The sequence below is a fragment of the Astatotilapia calliptera genome, unplaced genomic scaffold, assembly GCF_900246225.1.
Source record: "Astatotilapia calliptera unplaced genomic scaffold, fAstCal1.2 U_scaffold_13, whole genome shotgun sequence".
NCBI classification, from domain to species: domain Eukaryota; kingdom Metazoa; phylum Chordata; class Actinopteri; order Cichliformes; family Cichlidae; genus Astatotilapia; species Astatotilapia calliptera.
This window is the reverse complement of record NW_020535652.1, coordinates 288,529-306,995: the sequence shown is the minus strand read 5'-3', so window position 1 is coordinate 306,995 and position 18,467 is coordinate 288,529. Positions and strand designations below refer to the sequence as shown.

At 37.4% G+C, this 18,467-nt stretch overlaps 1 protein-coding gene across 1 annotated transcript; it reads left to right on the top strand.

Moving 5' to 3' along the window:
* The first annotated feature begins 362 nt into the window (after positions 1 to 362).
* Positions 363 to 3,930, top strand: LOC113017449 (butyrophilin subfamily 3 member A2-like). Its single transcript, XM_026160601.1, has 6 exons — positions 363 to 441; positions 656 to 997; positions 1,760 to 2,038; positions 2,128 to 2,247; positions 3,287 to 3,724; positions 3,866 to 3,930. Exons 1-5 carry the CDS (start codon positions 363 to 365, stop codon positions 3,718 to 3,720), a joined length of 1,254 nt encoding a protein of 417 aa, XP_026016386.1. The 3' UTR covers positions 3,721 to 3,724; positions 3,866 to 3,930.
* The last annotated feature ends 14,537 nt before the right edge of the window (positions 3,931 to 18,467 follow it).

Sequence of the window (18,467 nt, the reverse complement as noted above, 5' to 3'; positions counted from 1 at the left end):
GTCTGGAGAGGAGTACATTTTAAATGATTACCTTTTAAGAATTTTATTTTAAAATAATGGCATTTTTTAAGGGCATTTTAGCATGAGAACGGCTTAGTGCAGGGGTGTCGAACTCCAGGCCTTGAGAGCTGGTCTCCTGCAGGTTTTAGATATCACCCTGGGTCAACACACTCGACTCAAATGATTAGTTCATTACCCTGGAGAGGTTCAAGACATGTTGAGGAGGTAATTTAGCCATTTAAATAAGCTGTGTTGGATCAAGGACACATATAAAACCTGCATGACACCAGCTCTCCAGGGCTGGAGTGTGTGTGTTGTTTTTGCAGATTTGATATATGCCCTTTTTTTTGCAGACATCTAGAATGAGTGGTATAAAGGATAGACATCGCTTGGTTTTGCAACATGTTGTGATCCTCATTTTTTTAACACAATCTTGTGGTGGTAAGTTGCACACCAACATTTAGAAAATCCACAGTTTAAAGTACTTACCTTTAGTTTTTAACAGAACATGAAAACAAACACTGTAACAACAACAGTTTATGTTGATTTAGTTAAATAAATCAGTTACATATCTTACTCAGCCTGATCTTGGAAACTCATGAAGTCTCCAGAATTACAAAACTGCAGAATTTGTTTGTGTGCCTAAATTTATTAGGTCAACATCAGATGATTGGTCCAACTCAGCCAGTAGTGGCCATGATTGGTGATGACATCATTTTGCCGTGCCACCTGGAACCTGCTGTGGATGCTGTTGACCTGACTGTGGATTGGTCCAGAAAGGACCTCAAACCTAGATCTGTCTATGTGAGGCGAGAGGGTGTGGAGCTTCTGACTGAGCAGAATCCTTTGTACACAGGAAGAACATCACTCTCTGTCAACAAACTGCAGTGTGGAGACGTTTCATTGAAACTCTCCACAGTGCAACTCTCTGATGCAGGAACATACAAATGCCTTGTACCTAAATTTAATGCAGAAAGTGTGGTGACGCTTGCTGTAGGTAAGTTTCATTTAATTTAGATTCATTTCTTCACTTTGCAATTTAGATGTGAAGAAAGACTTTAAGCAACATAGATATTGAGGATCAAAGGGCACTCAGAATGACAAGTAGGATAAAGGAACACTTGTGTCAGCTCCAGTAGAAAGTGGATCACAGACATGTGAGTTGAGAATAGAAGTGCATTTATTTTGGGTAACCAAACCAGCTCTGATTTGGGCTAAAAAATGCTTCTTGAACATATATTTGGACTGAGCATACCGACACAAACTGACAAGAGGGAATCCCTACTGAATCATTGGCAATCTAGTATTCTGGCCATAGGGGTACACAACCTGACCAGTGTAGCACATGGAACAGCTGGACAAATAAGAGAGGTGCATAACAAAAACCAACAGTATTTATAATTGGAGGGGATTTGTGCACCCACTAAATGGGCGTTTAGCCAACCGAGGGGGAGTTGGCCCCATGATAAAAACACTACAGCCAAGGAGGCCCTTTTAATGACCAAGAGGGACCAGAGGAACGTTGATTTGACAAAGGAAATACTTGGATAGGTACAGAGTAATTTCAGCCTATATACAGGAATTTTGACAGGAGCAAATGGAATAAATAAGAATATTCGAATTTTGTCCTGCCAGATTGGCAATGTTGATTTCACATATCATTGGGCCAATCTATAAGTCTCTCAGGACAAGAACAATGTGAGTTAAGATTGATCAGAGATAAATTTGGGCGAACAGTAACTATTTCTTTTCTTTGCAGGTTCAGTTTCCTCACCAGTCATAGAACTCACTAATGTCAAAAATAAAATGGTGTTAGAGTGTAAATCTAATGGCTGGTATCCAGAGCCTCAGATGTTGTGGGTGTACAGTGAGGGAAAACCCATTTCTGTTGAACCTACAAAGATTGTCAGAGGTTCTGATGGCCTCTATGCTGTCAGCAGTAAAGTGACTGTGGAGAAAGGACAGAGCTACAGCTTCAACTGCAAAGTTCAACAGAAGAATATCAGTCAAATCAAAGAGACACACATCCATGTTTCAGGTAGAAATGCCTTTTTTTTTATATCACTCACATTAATTTTCAGTTACAGAAAGTAGAATCTAGAACATTTTGTCTCCTTATATTCACAGGTGATCTCTTCATGGTCCAGTCTAATACTGCTGTTCACATTACCATCAACTTGACTGTCTGTTTAATAAGCGTCGGGACAGCAGTAATCCTAATATGGAAGTGTGGACAAAAGAAAACCAGTAAGTTCAAACTTCATGGTACTTTTTACCCCAACCTCAAATTATCATCAGACCTTTTTAATGTCTTGTTTTAATGTAACTGCCTTTAAAATTAAGGGCTAAGAAGTACAAACGTGATTCAAATAAAAATGACACAAACACATAAACAACAATGTTAAAGGCGCTCGAGGGAAAACAGTGGATGGAGATTGCAGCATGACCAAAATTATTACAGCAGTGATCTTGTAATCTCATTGCCTTTGTAATTGTTGCTTTGAAGATGCAGTTCATGTAATTGCTGCAGGGCAGCGGTTTACCAGCAAAATTGAAGGCTCTCAACAACTTTACTTTTATAAAAGAATATAACCAGCGACCTGCTGAATGTGTAAAAATTTTCCTCTATTGTGACTGAGACATTTGGGGGGGGATAGGTAAAGATATTTGAGGAAATCACCCACTGTAAAATTATTGTTATAGCAACAATAATAATAAAAAAAAAAACTTTTTGTGCTTCATCCTGATTGTAAGTATTGCCATCAAAATATCATGTTCGCACTCATTTACTTCTATAAACAACAAAGTGAAAGGAAATTAAAATGTGAGAAATATGTATAAATATGTATGAATAGATATGTGATTTTGAATAAAATTGGCAGCACTTCTCTAATGTAATAGTAATGCTTCAAACTATCTTTATTTACATTTTAATACTGGTATAGTAATTTAGAAGTGCCAGCACATGTGTAATACATAGAAATTACCAAAATTTTATCCCTATGATCTACATACTTGTAGATAAATACAGTTAAATACAGGGTATTTATGTTAACCCTTATATTGATATGTATGTGGATATAGATTCCACTCAAGATTGTTTCATGTTTTTATTCATTTTTTAATTTAAATTAGTATTATATTATACAGTAATTAATAGTCTTGAAGAGTCTAAATATTTTGGTTTGTTTGTTTTGTTTTGTTTTAAGAAGCATCCAAGTATGTGTTTTAGCTCTCAGCGATATTAGGTTTAAACATTTTTTTTCCTGCAATTTTATTCTAACAGAAAACAAAAGACTTGAAGATGAGTTTCAGAACAATGAGGAAGACTTAGAACATGTCCAACAAACCATTAAAAAACTCAAGGAGCAGAAGACATCTCTGAAGAACCAGAGAGAAAAACTCATCACACTGATTCAGGAGGACAAGACAGAGAAGAAAGAAATCATGAATATGTTGGAGACTTTTGTCTTAGGCAAACAAAGGCAAAAGCTTACAAATAAAGAAAAGGACCTGGAAAAGAGAACAGAAGTTCATGATGAACTGTTAAAGATGACAGAAAAGCTAATGGAGGAAATAGAGAACATTATAATCCAGATCACAGAAAGAAAGGGAAAGTTAGAAAAAGACAAGGAACAAATTATTAAACACTTGAGAGAGAAACAAAGAAATGAAAAAGATTTTGAAGAAACTGTCAGAGAAACAAGCGAGAAACAATGAACAGGTGTGTAAGAACCCAGGATGAGTTTTTCTTTAATATGTCTCATGCTAAAATCACACATACAAACTGTCATGTTGTGTTCAGTTTATGTTCCCAGTGTCTTCAGTAGTGAACCTAACCCTATTTTTTTTCTTTTTTCCTCAGCAAGCAACAGAGTAACACGATAAATAAAACGTGGATTTTGCATTGCTGTCATTTTGCGATGCGATACCTGATATGTCTTTATTTATTTGCTTTAAATACACTTAAACAAGACATTTTGACTGTATTTTATCATAGGAGATTTTGTTATGATAAAATGTATCAATATTTTTGTAATCTTTTTAATCTTCTGTCTGTGGGAAAGTAAGAATTACACTGTGAGAGAAAGAAGAAAATATGAAAATATGCTGTATGTATTGTATTGTTGTGAGATCGCAACTTTTTCTCTCCGTTTTGGCCTTCAGTCCACACTGAGACGGCGTTTTCAGTCAAGAAAAATGGAGCGTTTTGAAGATGTTCTTCAAAGTGGATACATTTAAAAATGGTGTTTTCGCATCGCAGTGTGGACAGCGTACCTGGAGCCTTTTTGAAAACCATGATGCATTTTAACCATGTGATGCAGTCATGTGACCAATTAAACTAAGACAGCGGAGGGCAGTTGTTACAGCAGTTGTTTTGTTTGCTCTCAATTTTGAGAGCTCTATTAAAGATTAATATCAGTTTGTACATGCTCCAGATAGCTTTTCTTCAAATTCTTTAATTCTCACTCGCTTTTGCAACTTTGTACTTTTGTGTTACTCGCAGCAAAAACTCCACCTAATTGTTAGTCCATTTAAAAAACTTGGTGCTTTTCCTCAACATTTTGCCGCAACAATTTTTGGACGTTTCAATGTGCACTCACAGCTCTGTGAAAACGACTGAAAATGGTAGTGTGGACGCGGAGCGTTTTAAGATGAAAACGCCATTTTCAAATTTATCCGGACTAGTGTAGACTAAAAGCCTAAAAAAGTTATCAAAGTCAAAGTTCTAAAACGGAGCTTTCCCTCTATTTCCTTCAATGAAGCTTTTTTAATTTTAATCAAAGATGAATCAAAATATAAGTTTGATCAATATTAGATCACTATTTCAATGAGAAACAAAGTTTGATTAATGGAAATAACTGTTTTAATGTCTGAGTTTTGTGGTGGTGTGTAAGTGCTCATGAGCAACTTCAACCTTTACAGTTTTGTGTCTAATTCCTCACCAAGAGTCTGACCTTGGTGTGTGTGTGTGTGGGTGTGTGGTGCAGGATGGGGGGTGAAAGTGACAGCCTGGGGCCACTAATTTAAGAAAATGTCTGACTACAAAATGTATGATTTAATAAAAGAAGTTTAATAAAATAAATCATTTTTAAAAAGTGAATTAACAGAGTTTAAAGATGTGAAAGTATTCCTCTGTGTTTGAATTATGTTACAATAAATTTTCATGTGAAAATGTGCTAAAGAATGTTAAGAAAAACAAAGGATGTAATGAATTGATTTTAAAGTTTAAAAGTACAAACTTTGTGTTAAATCATATTATAATTCAGAGAGACAGAGAGTGACAGATAAGGTGGACATAGGGTGATAAAATATCAACCACTTGATTGGATGTCCAAAATGTGAAGATGTGACGCCCAGTATGAGAAAGGGGAGAAAGGGTGAGCAGGTAAAAAATGGGGTATAAACAATGTTCCCTCTAATTTTTCACGTGTCTGAGCGAACACACAAACTCCCTGAGCGGCCCCTTGGACCACTCTGAGCGACATCAGACGTGTGCACTGTGGTCATGCCAGCATTGAATCCATCCAAGTTACATGGTTTATTTAAATAATCAAATTACAGCATTTAGGTTTATGTTAGACTACTTTTAATTAACTGCTTTAGCCCACTTACAATGAAAATGTAAAACAAAAATGTAGTCATTGACCTGTGTAGTATGTTAACACTATTGGAAGTAAAAATAACTTGAACTCAAATTTTGAAAACACAACTTTCTTCTTTTTTTTTTTTTTTTATAAAGCTCTGACTTGTATTATGAGTCTGAGTCTGTGGTCTGGGAGCGAGTCCTGTAACTCTGTCTGCAAAATACAGCATATAAAGACCAATGTTGGGCAATTAATTATATAGTTATTTCTTCTAAAAAGTAACTCAGTTTGGCAAACAAAGTTTTTTGCAGCTATTTTTTTAAATGCAGCCAAGGTGTTTTTTTTTTAAATAAACATTTCAAACTATTTACAGAACAATCAGGTGTTCTGCATCAAATTTGATGCCATACAAATCATTTGTGCAACTCCAAAAATAATTTCTGTCCACATAAAGGAGAACATCACAAGCCTGATACCTGCAGGCCTGACAACAGGAGATGTATCACTCCTGTAACACCTGTAACATTCAGCAGTCGCCTCATTTTTCTGACACACACAACAAAACTATTGACTACACTACACACTAACTACATAAGATTTGCGCTATGTTGCAAATCTCTTACATCTCAAAACACCACCGTCACTCCTAAAACTTCCCCCCGTTTCTTAACAACTAGATGCCATGTTGCCATATCATTTTTTGATTGGTCGACATGGTACTTTTTTCGACCAATAGGGAAGGGTGGGGGTGTTTTTGGTTTTGTTTTTGCTCACAGGAGGAAAGCGCTTTCGAGCGTTTTTTCTTATAGACCGTTTCTTCCCGTAGTAAATATAAACAACGACAGTACTCAGGAAGGAAACCAAACATTGCAGATATTTTTATCATAACTCTGGTTTTACGTGGCCTATCAACACAATTTAGGTATAAAGTCCACACTTTCTCCATCAGTTGTTCCGTCTGTTCTGCTCACATCTCCAATGGTTGTACACGTTGTCATTAACGGGGCTTCACTCCACATCAGCCACGCCGCTTTGCTAGCTAAAACACCGGTGTCGGCACATAAGGACGCTGTCATAGCCTGTCAACAACGTTGATTAGCTGCGTATATACGAATGTGAATCGCATTATTGGCTGGACTATGGGATAAGGTGGCATCGTTCTAATCCCATACGGAGCAGCCACTGACTAACACTGCAAAACAGAATTGTTGAAGTTTTAATTTCAATTCAGGTTAGATTTTTTTGTGCGCAACGCAAGTTTTCTGTGCGCAGAGACCGTGCCAGCAGTGCGCAATTGCGCACGTGCGCAGCTTAGAGGGAACATTGGGTATAAAAGAGATTTTGGGTTCTTCCCCTTTGTCTTCTGTGAGATGAGCAGTTCAGAAGACTCGAGGTGAAAAGAGGGGAAAATTCTAGCAGGGACACTAAAAGGGGTAGTGGAAGTCCAAACTTTGAACCTGTGAATTGATTGTGGAATTTATATCTCTAATAAAATATTCTGCAATTAAAGTCTAAATTGTGGACATTTTAACTTTAAACAGTAAAGATAATGGTCTGAGTATTACTCTTTATTAGTGCAAATAGCTCTTACATGTTACCCTGCCAATCAAAACAGTAGTTGGTGATGACATGGCATTTTTTTTTCAAATCTGCCATCAGTGTTGTTTCTAAGGCTGAGAAGTGGACCAGATCTAAGCACAAATAGCACAAGATGATAGAAATTACTTTGTGAAACACAGTGGACTTTGAATGTGTTGGATGCATTTTGTATAACAGTCTGGATAAAACAATATTCAATACACTGTTGCTGTCTTTGTTCACCATGATTAATTATCCCAAAAGGTTGATTCTGTTTAATGAGGAAACTTATGACACTCACCAACTTTTTGATCATGTGAACACAGCAGGATCATGAGTCATCACTGAAGAAATCAAAAACAGCTACAACTTACAAAAATTCCTACAGCTGCTGATAAATGTATTATAAAATCTCATAATTGGTACAAAAATTTGTTGAGAAAAATTAACTATTAAGTCTTTGGAATTTAATAATTGCTATTATTGAATTGTGACTATAATGATTAATAAATAAGCTGAAGCTTATTTTTCATGTGGAAATAGACACTTACACAGTCTGATGCACGGAGCTGTGACATCCATGATGTAGTGTGGACAACTGACAGTGAGCATGGGATGTTCTACTGTGTGGTTTCTTTCTGCAGCTAAAGCGATGCTAAACAAAAACAGTTTTCAAAGAAGCTGCGTTGCATTCAAGTTACCCACAGTGTTTCAGAGAAACTATCTAAGAGAAGAAGGGAAAAAAAGCTTCAATTTTCCCACAGTGAAGGACTCCCACTAGATGCAGAAGAATAATCACCATCACCATGATGCAAGAGAAAATATGGTTTAAGAAGGAAACTCATTGACTCTGTGTAAAAAAAAGAAAAAGAAAAATGGAATCAAGGTAGCAACAAGAGAAAATTGAAGGGAGCAGTGGGCATCTTTGACATTAATCTCAATGCCATCATTAAAATGCTTTTTAACCCTCTGGGGTCCAGGGTATAATTGACCGTTTTTGACTACTTTTGATTTTACCTCCATATTTCACCTTTAAAAACTTGGAGTTATTTTTTCATTTTGGCATACTATATTAGAACAAATTGATCTAAGTTCATACAAAAAAATTAAAATCAGAGTGGAAAAAAGTTTTACAATAAAATTCAATAAATAAAATAAATAGAATACTTGAAGTGCTGAGTGGCGTGATGGACATTTTTTTGTAGCAGCATTCAGACATGTTATTACAGTTGGATAAAAGCTGTGTTTGAGTCTATTTGTCCTTACACTGAGTGCTCTCTGCCTGAGGGCAACAGTTTAAACAGGGAGTGGCCAGGATGTGAGATATATTTTATAATGTTTTGGGCTTTTTTAAGACAGTGAGTATTGTGTAGATCTTCCAGTGTGGGGAGAGGGCAGCCAGTGATCTTTTGGGCGGTGTTAATGATCCTTTGGAGTGCTTTCCTCTGGTCCACTGTGCAGCAGATGCATATGCAATAGGTTAGTACACTCTCGATGTTGGCTCTGTAGAAGGACACCAGCAGTCTCTGTGTGAAGACAGGATGTCCAAAATACTCGCTGAAAAGCCTTCAGCTGACCCAAAATGCTGCAGCAAGAGTCCTGACAGGGACTAGAAAGCATATTTCTCCTGTTTTGGCTTCCCTTCATTGGCTTCCTGTTAAATCCAGAATCGAATTCAAAATCCTGCTCCTCACATACAAGGTCTTAAATAATCAGGCCCCATCTTATCTTAATGACCTTGTAGTACCATATCACCCTATTAGAGCACTTCGCTCTCGCTCTGCAGGCCTACTTGTTGTTCCTAGAGTATTTAAAAGTAGAATGGGAGGGAGAGCCTTCAGTTTTCAGGCCCCTCTTCTGTGGAACCAGCTTCCAGTTTGGATTCGGGAGACAGACACTATCTCTACTTTTAAGATTAGGCTTGTAGTTGCCCTGATGCTTATCTAGAGTATAAATTATCTAGAGCAAAAAGAAGAACAATAAGTACTGGAAGTTATGGTATGGCCCCAACAGAGCTCTGATCTCAACATCATCAAGTGTGTCTGGGATTACATGAAGACACCGAAGGATGTGAGAAAGCATCCATCCACAGAAGATCTGTCGTAAGTTCTCCAAGATGTTTGGAACAACCTACCAGTCGAGTTCCTTCAAAGACTGGGTGCAAGTGTGCCTAGAAGAATAGATGCTGTTTTGAAGGCAAAGGGCGGTCACACCAAATATTCATTTGTTTTAGATTTATCTTTTGTTCATTCACTGCATTTTGTTGATTGATGAAAATAAACAATTAACACTTCCATTTTTGAAAGCATTCTTTGTTTACGGCATTTTTTCTCACCTGTCTTAAACTTTTGCACAGTACTGTAAATTTAAATAATATACTGATAATGAAATGATTTTTAACTGGCATCATGGAGATGCTGCACATCCCAGCTAAACCTAATGAACCTAATCAACATAGTCAAACATACAAACAAACTTGTTGCTATAACTTTTTACTATATTACAAAATCTGAATGTGAACAGAAATATATAGGAGCTACACCCTATTAATTATGCAAAAGGTTAATAACATGAACAATTAATGCCCAATTTCCTTTTGTCATGTATGTGTTCTTACAGTTCAGCTAAAATTCCCTAAAGGACCTTTTTCTGTCCTGACTAAGTGTTGTCCTCATGAACATAGACTCAGCTATACAGACAGCTAAACACTCTCCTCATCAAAATCAAAGGAACAGGCCGATGTGTTGAGTTGGATGATTTAATAAGGAAAAAGTGTGAAACTGTTGACAAAACCAGAAATAAACCAATAAAAATGTTGCATCAATATAAAATATAACAAACACATATTCAAAAATATAAGAACACTATATTTATCTGCTTAGTGAGTGCCCGAATAAAACATCAAATGAAATCACGCTCATGATCAAAATGTTAAAGAAACCTCATGGCATATGAGCTAGCTTAAACTTACTAGCTTAGGTTATACATGCATTCAAATTAAATACAAACTACAAACTATATCACGCCTTCACAACAAATAATAATGCACACAAGTCGTCTCAGTGATAACAAACAATATTACTTACAGATGATGCCGTTTATCAACTTGTGAAGGCATGGATGGCAACAGATTAACAGGGGTGAAACTGCCTCTGGCTAGATCTTGCAGTGTAAAAAATACACAATAACAACCACTAGAGGGCAATCTGCTGCAGAACAGAAAATACCTAATGCCAGCATAGACCTAAAAGAACTACAACCTGTCTTGATTATCTCTAGCTGGCGATTATGATACAATTGTGTACCATTCTGTTAATGATGAAGTAAAAGTTCAGTCATATTAGTTTTCAAACTTATGAATACTACAGAGATTAACTGAATGATTACTGCCTGCTAGACCTAACATGAGCATACACTTTAACTTTAAAGCATCCTGCCGACTACAATTGGACAACAATGAATTGTACGTACGTACACACAAAGCACATACAAGAATTGTACAAACAATAAAGGTGATTTGTGCTGTCATTTGCATGGCCAGCAACCGTTATTCTGTAAGGGAAATGAAACATTTGGAAGGCAAATAATTTTGTCCATTTTCCCCAATTCAAATAAGAATGAAAGCAATGTGCTTAACAATCACTTCAATCCACAATCTTTATCAAAAGGGTGAGATAACTATAAGAGCTGAGGATGTCTATGATTTCACATCTAGTAAAAGAACAAGTGATGGACCCAACATGTATCTTATAATCTCTTTCTTTTGTGAGCAGCTGTTGAAATAGAGCTTCAAAATTTAGGTTCATCTTCTCCAAGACTCTGTTTTACATGGAAGTTACTCTGCTGCACTTTTCAGTGGTCCATAACTCTCAAATGTTGGATTAACAAAACAATGAAAGTAGCACTGCAACATCAAACTTAATTAGTGTGCACAAATGCAGAACAACCTTTTGTGTTCTGCAAATAAGCTTTTCTTTTAGAAAAGGAAACGTAAAAATTTTATGATCATGTATGATCCATCCATCCATCCAAACTGAAACATTTCCAAACATTTTAGCATATTATATAAATCATTTACATCTCTCTGTTGTACTCAAATTCAACATGAGAGTTTTCCTGCTCTATGCAGAAACAGCAGAGGTAACACCAAACAATTTGGAAAATTAAACCAGATCATGTACATCAATGCTGAGCACAGGGCAGTGCTGCTCACTAGACGTGACATGTTGAGAGCATTAAATAAAAGCACCCCAACAACCCACAGCCACACAGCACAGGTTATAGCCATGATGGTGTAGAAAGCTCTCAGCTTTGATTGGTCAACCATCTCCTTTTCCCCACCCCCTTCCCCTGGCCTTGGGCGAATCAACACACACAGAACAGAGAGGCTGCAGAAAGTTATGATTATTATGGAGAGAGCCAAAACAAAGAACAATGGGGCAGGTTTGTAGTTAGAGGGTAATAAAACTTTAACACCTGACAGTCCTAAACTCAGCAGCCAAACACAGCCAATGCTGATGTTTCTGATCCTGACCCCACGGGCATTCCTTAGACTCATGTAGGTGATGGGATGAACAACAGCCATATAACGTTCTACACAGGTCAGGAGGTGGAAAAGTATTTCTCCATAATAAGCAATGCTACTGGCATATGATCCCACAGTCTCACTCACTAAGTGATTAGTGTATGCACCACAAAACATGATCAAACATGCTAAGACCCAGATCAGCTCCATAGCAGCCATGTGGTAGGTGAAGATGTCAGAGTGGCTTGCTGTTGTAAAGGAGCGCTGCTGCCGCCATCTTTGGTGACCAATATAAAAGATGATGACAGAGAGAGTGAGGAGGAGGATGATTCTCACTGTATAGAAGGGAACCATTTGGGATGAATTTGCATTTGTGGAACAGAAATAGTCCAGAAAATTGTTGGAGGTGGTGTTAAGTGACATATCTGCTGTAGGTCTGATGAAAAAAAACAAAAACAATTATAGGGACAAACAGGGGAGGGATCGACAGTTCACAATTAAAATGCATCTTATCAAGAAAATGTACTCCTAGACAGTCATAGATCAGTTACTATATCTTTGGGAGCGAAAGTGTGAGTAATAAACTGCTTCCTGAAATATTTTTTAAAAGGAATTTTACAGGACATATAATCTTAAATGTTAACTGACTTTTTAATACAAAACCAAAATGAAAAGAATTATTGACACTGGAAAAAATCTACCAACAAAGCTTGTGATAAAAACATAGAACTGATCATTATCATTGTTATCTATAATATCATTAAGTTGTTGGTTTGTTCACACTGAATAAAATTTAAATAGTCAGAGCCAGTATCTATGTTATTACAGAAGATTGACTCTCTATAGGAATATATGTTCAAACATAAAATATACTGTCTCTCTTATGATAGCATATACTCATGTAATCATAGTCAGTGTTCTTAGATTCACCTAATCAAGTCTGATTTAATCACGGAAAACCAACACAAAAACATTTGTGCAGTGGATACCATTTTTTTTTACATGTTAGGCAACATAGATTCATGTATGGACAAGTGTCTATTGTCTGCCTTTAGAAGGAATGAGTTAATTGCATAGCCCCTAATATTCAATTTATAATTAGTTTTAAAAAGATAAATAACAGCTTAAATAACCAAATAAGGCTTTTTAAATGAAGTTCTCACTATAATAAAAGACATTAAAAAGCACCTTTTTGGCTGAATTGTTTCCTCTGGCTCGCGTCTCCAAACTGATTGATTGCTCTTTAGACTAAATGTGCAGCGATGCTTCTGGGTACTCACACTGGGTAGTTCACACAGCAGCAGAGTGATAGGAGCTTTTTGCATGACTCAGTAGGTGGCACTTAATGCAAATCAAGCAGCAAATTATACTCTAGCCTTTGGAACACAGAGTCATATCACAGGGTACATGTGTATTATCAAACCATATTAAAACAGAATTCTTATTTTTACTAAAACTAAACTAACTAACTAACTCAACCTAAAACTAACAAAGAATTTGTGTAAAGAATGCAACTGGTTTAGACTCAGTTTTTTATATGTGACAGGTAACATGCAGTTTGGGCTGTCAACAATGTGGAAAGAGTAGTGTTAGAGTTTTTTAATGTCTACGTTTCCTTCACTCCATTACATGTGACCATATTCAAATAGCCTGTGATCAAAAGCAGGTGTTCATTCAAATTAAGCAGTGTCAGGCAGCCTCTGTAGCAGCAGCTAAGTACTAATCCTTTCCTATTAAAAAAAGGAAAGGAAGAAAAATAACAACAGCATGCTTTTTTAACTAAAGTCATATCCCTTTTACTTTCCATAAATACAAAGACAAAAAAATAAAATAAAAACACAGGTAGGAGATGTTTAAGCAGAAGTCAGCTGCACGATCACATCACTGTGTTAGAGAATGATGGACCTTTGGAGCTGACACATATAGTTAATCTCACAATTGTGGGGAGGAATAAAAGGGTCAGGGTAAGTTAAATCATTTGGACATTCAATTGCAAGAATCATTAATTACATCAACAGGTACCATTTGAATACTGCGGTCAAATGTACTAGTCCATCCATCCATTCGCTTCCGCTTATCCTTTTCAGGGTCGCGGGGGGCGCTGGAGCCTATCCCAGCTGTCATAGGGCGAGAGGCGGGGTACACCCTGGACAGGTCGCCAGTCTGTCGCAGGGCCAACACACAGGGACAGACAACCATTCGCACTCACATTCACACCTAGTAGTAATTTGGATTATCCAATTAACCTATCCCCACAAGCTGCATGTCTTTAGACGGTGGGAGGAAGCCGGAGTACCCGGAGGGAACCCACGCAAACACGGGGAGAACATGCAAACTCCACACAGAAAGACCCCGGCCTGATGGTGGAATTGAACTCAGGACCTTCTTGCTGTGCGGCAACAGTGCTAACCACTGCTGCCATCACAAATAAACAATAGTTTTAAAAAATAGTCATTTTGGGGGCTGGGGACTCGTCGGGGATGCAAAGCTATATGTGGAAGGAAACTGTGACCTAGGACAAGCTGATGGCATAAGATGTAAGTACAACTCCTCCGGTTTCATATGCAAAAAAAAATTATTGCGCTAGCTTACGTGGTTGCAGTGCTACCGGGATTTAAAAGTAGTTGCGCAAAACGGAGCGTGCCCGCTCCGACCGGTTTTAAAGGGTTAATGACTTTTTTTCTAAAAAAAGCAACCAGCAAGTAAGTAAGTACAATTTTATTTATATAGCATCCTTCTAGATAAAATATTGCAAAGTGCTTCACATAGAGATAACAAAGTATAAAACAAAAACAGACGAAAGTTAATAAAAATGCAATTCTAAAAACTGCATTTTTGTGTTTAGTTGTCTTTTAAAAGAAACTACTGAGTCCACAGATCTTAAGCTCAGTGGGAGAGAGTTCCACAGTCTAGGACCCTTAGTTCTCAGCCTTGTAAGCTGAATAACAAGAAGGCCCTGATCACATGACCTCAGGGACTTGCTAGGGACGTAGGGCTGTAAAGGTTTAATGATATAGGCTGGTGCTTGTCCATGAAGAGCTGGAAAGGTCAGAACCAAAATCTTAAAATGGACTGTGAATTCAATGGGCAGCTAATGCAGCTGTATTAGCAACAGTGTCACATGTGAGTACTTTGAGTATTTGGTCAGAAGTCTTGCTACTGTGTTTTAAACAATCTGCAAACGCTCCAGGGAGTTTTTGCTTAGACATGTAAACAGTGAATTACAATAGTCCAATCATGATGAAATGAATGCATGTATAACAATCTCTATTTCAGTGTGTGACACAACGGGGCTTAATTTAGAAATGTTTCTTAATTGATAAAAGCAGGACCGAACCAGAGATTTGACGTGAACATCCAGGGTAAGAGCAGAATTAAAGGTTACCCCTAGGTTCCATGAACACCCAAAGTGAGAGCCGGGTCAAAAATTAACCCTAGATTCCTGATAGACGATTTCACAAATGTTGAAAGGGGACCAAGAGCATTCCTTATCTTAGGTACATGCCTGTCAGGAGCACATAAGAGAACTTCAGTTTTTCCTTTATTAAATTGGAGGAATTTTCAGCCATCAAAAACTAAAAGAAGATGCACATTCTCTGTCATATAGGCCTGCATGAATAACCTTCGCCTTATTGGGAGCCGTGGGGTTTTCTTTTCTTCTTTCTCTCACCCTCTCTCTCGCACTTTTTTCGGCTTCACTCCGCACGTGAGCCTTGTGCTTTGCGCTGGGAAGAATGCGGAGGGGCGGTAGTTACACTCGCTGTAGCACAGGAACAGAGCGGGAGGAAAAGAGAGAGAGAGAGCCAGGGACAACAACGTCACATTAGAAAGGTATAGTAATCATCCACAACTATTTGCAGTTGCGGGTGATAAAGGATTCAAAAAGTTTATTCATGCAGGCCCATATGACAGAGAATATGCATCTTCTTTTTGTTTTCATATTTTAATTTATATTTAATTGTGTTGTGGTTTGAAGTGTTTTGTGTTGTTTCACTTTAAATATGTTTAAAAGGAAAAAGCTGAAAATTTAAATAGTTAAAAGTTGAAATATGAATAGTTGGTTTTTGTATTATATGATTTATTTATTACATTTTATGTGGCCTGAATAAATAAAAGTATATTTACGGTGACCCCTAGAGACAAAGCACGTACAAACTCCAAAACACGTTTCGGAGTTTGTACGTGCTTTGTCTCTAGGGGCCACCATATATATTTATATATAAACATATTGTGGCGTGTTGGGGGAGCAGCTAGTTCTCTCCCATCATGCCTTGGGACACATGCTACTGTTTAGATGTTGTTTTATTGTTTATGGTTACGCTACTTTTAACTGTTATCTTGACTGTTATGTTTGTACTGCGGTTCAAAGTCACTTACAGTTATTGTTTTATAGAATGAATGCAGTACCATAAGTGAGTTCTGTTATGCTGTTAATGAGGCTCGAAGCACAGTGTAGCATCAGCAAGTGTGTTTAATAAAGAGCTCCCCCTATCAGCTTGGGGTCAAACAACAAGCTCCAACAAGCTTTCTGTAGTGCTTCTTTGCTAAGATTTCTTTGTCACAATATATAAATAAAACCATGTTTTTTTTTTGTTTTTTAACATATATTAGTAAGTCTTTTTGCAACAAAACAACCTGAAGAGCCGGTTGGGAGCCAAAAGAGCCGGTTCTCTAAAAAGAGTTGGAAATCCCATCACTAGTAACTACTGCCCCTCCCCCCTCTGTCCAGCGCAAGCACAAGGCTCACGTGCGGAGTGAAGCAGAAAAAAAATGCGAGAGAAAGAGGGTGAGAGAAAGAAAAATAAAAAGCACGACTCCCAGAGCCATTTTTGGGAGTATTTCGAGGTGTTATACATTAACACAACCGTTATATCCCACATTGTAATAATATGCATGCATTAAGTCCATAGTAATCACATAAATTGCAAAAAAGTGCAATAAACTACAAAAAGAATGAAAATGATTTTTGTTTTGTTTTTTACACATATTTCTAGTTAGAGAAATTTTGGAGGTATATCCCTTAAAACTGTAAATGCAAAAAAGTTGCACAAAATAGTTTCCAACCACAGGAAATTTATTTTGAGTGTCTTCATAGTTTTATTTTTGAAATACACCAAATTTTATGTACTGCAGGAAAAAATATTTTAATGCAAATTTGCAAAGAAAAAAAGAAGAAGAAAGAAATAGCATGTGGATCAAAATAAACTATTTCCAGCAGTTTAATTTGAGTTCTTAACATCACAGGAACTATACAGAAAGGCATAAACTCAAACATAAATTAAAAAAAAACACCTATCTTTGTAAATGCTCTATAGGAAAAAACTACATTTTCTGAGAAAATGACGTCACTACAGGTAAATAATTATCTGTAAAGTTTGGGATCCAAAAGCACTATAGCCTGCCTGAAAAAGCCCTAGCTTTTGAAAATATGCTAATGGTAAAGTGAAAGCTGTCATAATTCAGGCTTGTAAGTTTCCAAGCTCATGAATGATTACTACCTGGCAGGCAATATGTTTGTACACAGTCATGTGACATGTGTACTTCTGAAAGACAAATCATTTATTTTGTTTTGCATGCAGGGCAGCTGGGATATGCAGCAGCCCAGCCGTGACCCTGACAATAATAAGCGGGAAATAATGGATGGATGGAGCTCTGAAACCCTTAATAATCATCTTTGTAAACTTTGAATCTCAAGGACTAAAAGAAAAATAGTATTCTGGCGCTAGATCAAATTAGATCCAAATATTTTAGCATACTTTTTGTTTCTAGATCATCTAACTCTATATTCTCTTGTGTACTCAAATTCAATCCTTGTCTTCACTTGTTGGTATTACAGCAACAGGAGAGTTTTCCTGCCCTGTGAAGATATAACAGAGGTAACACCAAACAGCTGGGCAAGTTAAACCAGACCATATACACCAACATTGAACACTTGCTAGTGCTGCTCAGCAGAAGTGACTCCTTGAGAACATTTGATACAAAAAAGCCAACAACCCATAGCCACACAGCGCAGGTTATAGCCGTGATGGTGTAGAAAGCTCTCAGCTTTGATTGGTCAACCATCTCCCTTTTCCCACCTCCTTCCCCTGGCCCTGGGCGAATCAGAACAAAGAGTACAGAGAGGCTGCAGAAAGACATGACTATTATGGAGGGAGCCAAAATGCAGAACAGTAGGACAGTTTTGTAATTAGGAGGTAATAAAACTTTAACACATGTCATTCCTAAGCTCAGCAGCCAAACACAACCAATGCTGATGTTTCTGATCCTGACCCCACGGGCATTTCTTAAACTCATGTAGGTGATGGGGTGAATGACAGCCAGGTAACGCTCTACACAGGTCAGGATGTGGAAAAATATCTCTCCATAATAAGTAATGCGAGAAGCATGTGATCCTACAGTCTCACTCATTAAGTGATTAGTGTATGTGCCATAATAGATGAGGAAGCACCCCAAGACCCAGATTAGCTCCATGGCGGCCACGTGGTAGGTGAAAATGTCAGAGTGGCTTGCTGTCTTAAAAGTGTGTTGCCTTCGCCATCTTTGGTGACCCACATAAAAGACAAGGACAGAAACGGTGAGTAGGAGTATGATTCTCACTGCATAGAACGGAATGAATTTAGGTGAATTGTAGGAGCAGAAATAGTCCAGAAGATAGTTGGAGGTGGAGTTAAGTGACATATCTCCTGTATGTTGTAGGTCTGAAAAGAAAAAAAAACACAATTAGAGAGACAGAAAGGGGACGGATTGAAAGTTCAGTTATGATGCATCGTTTTAAG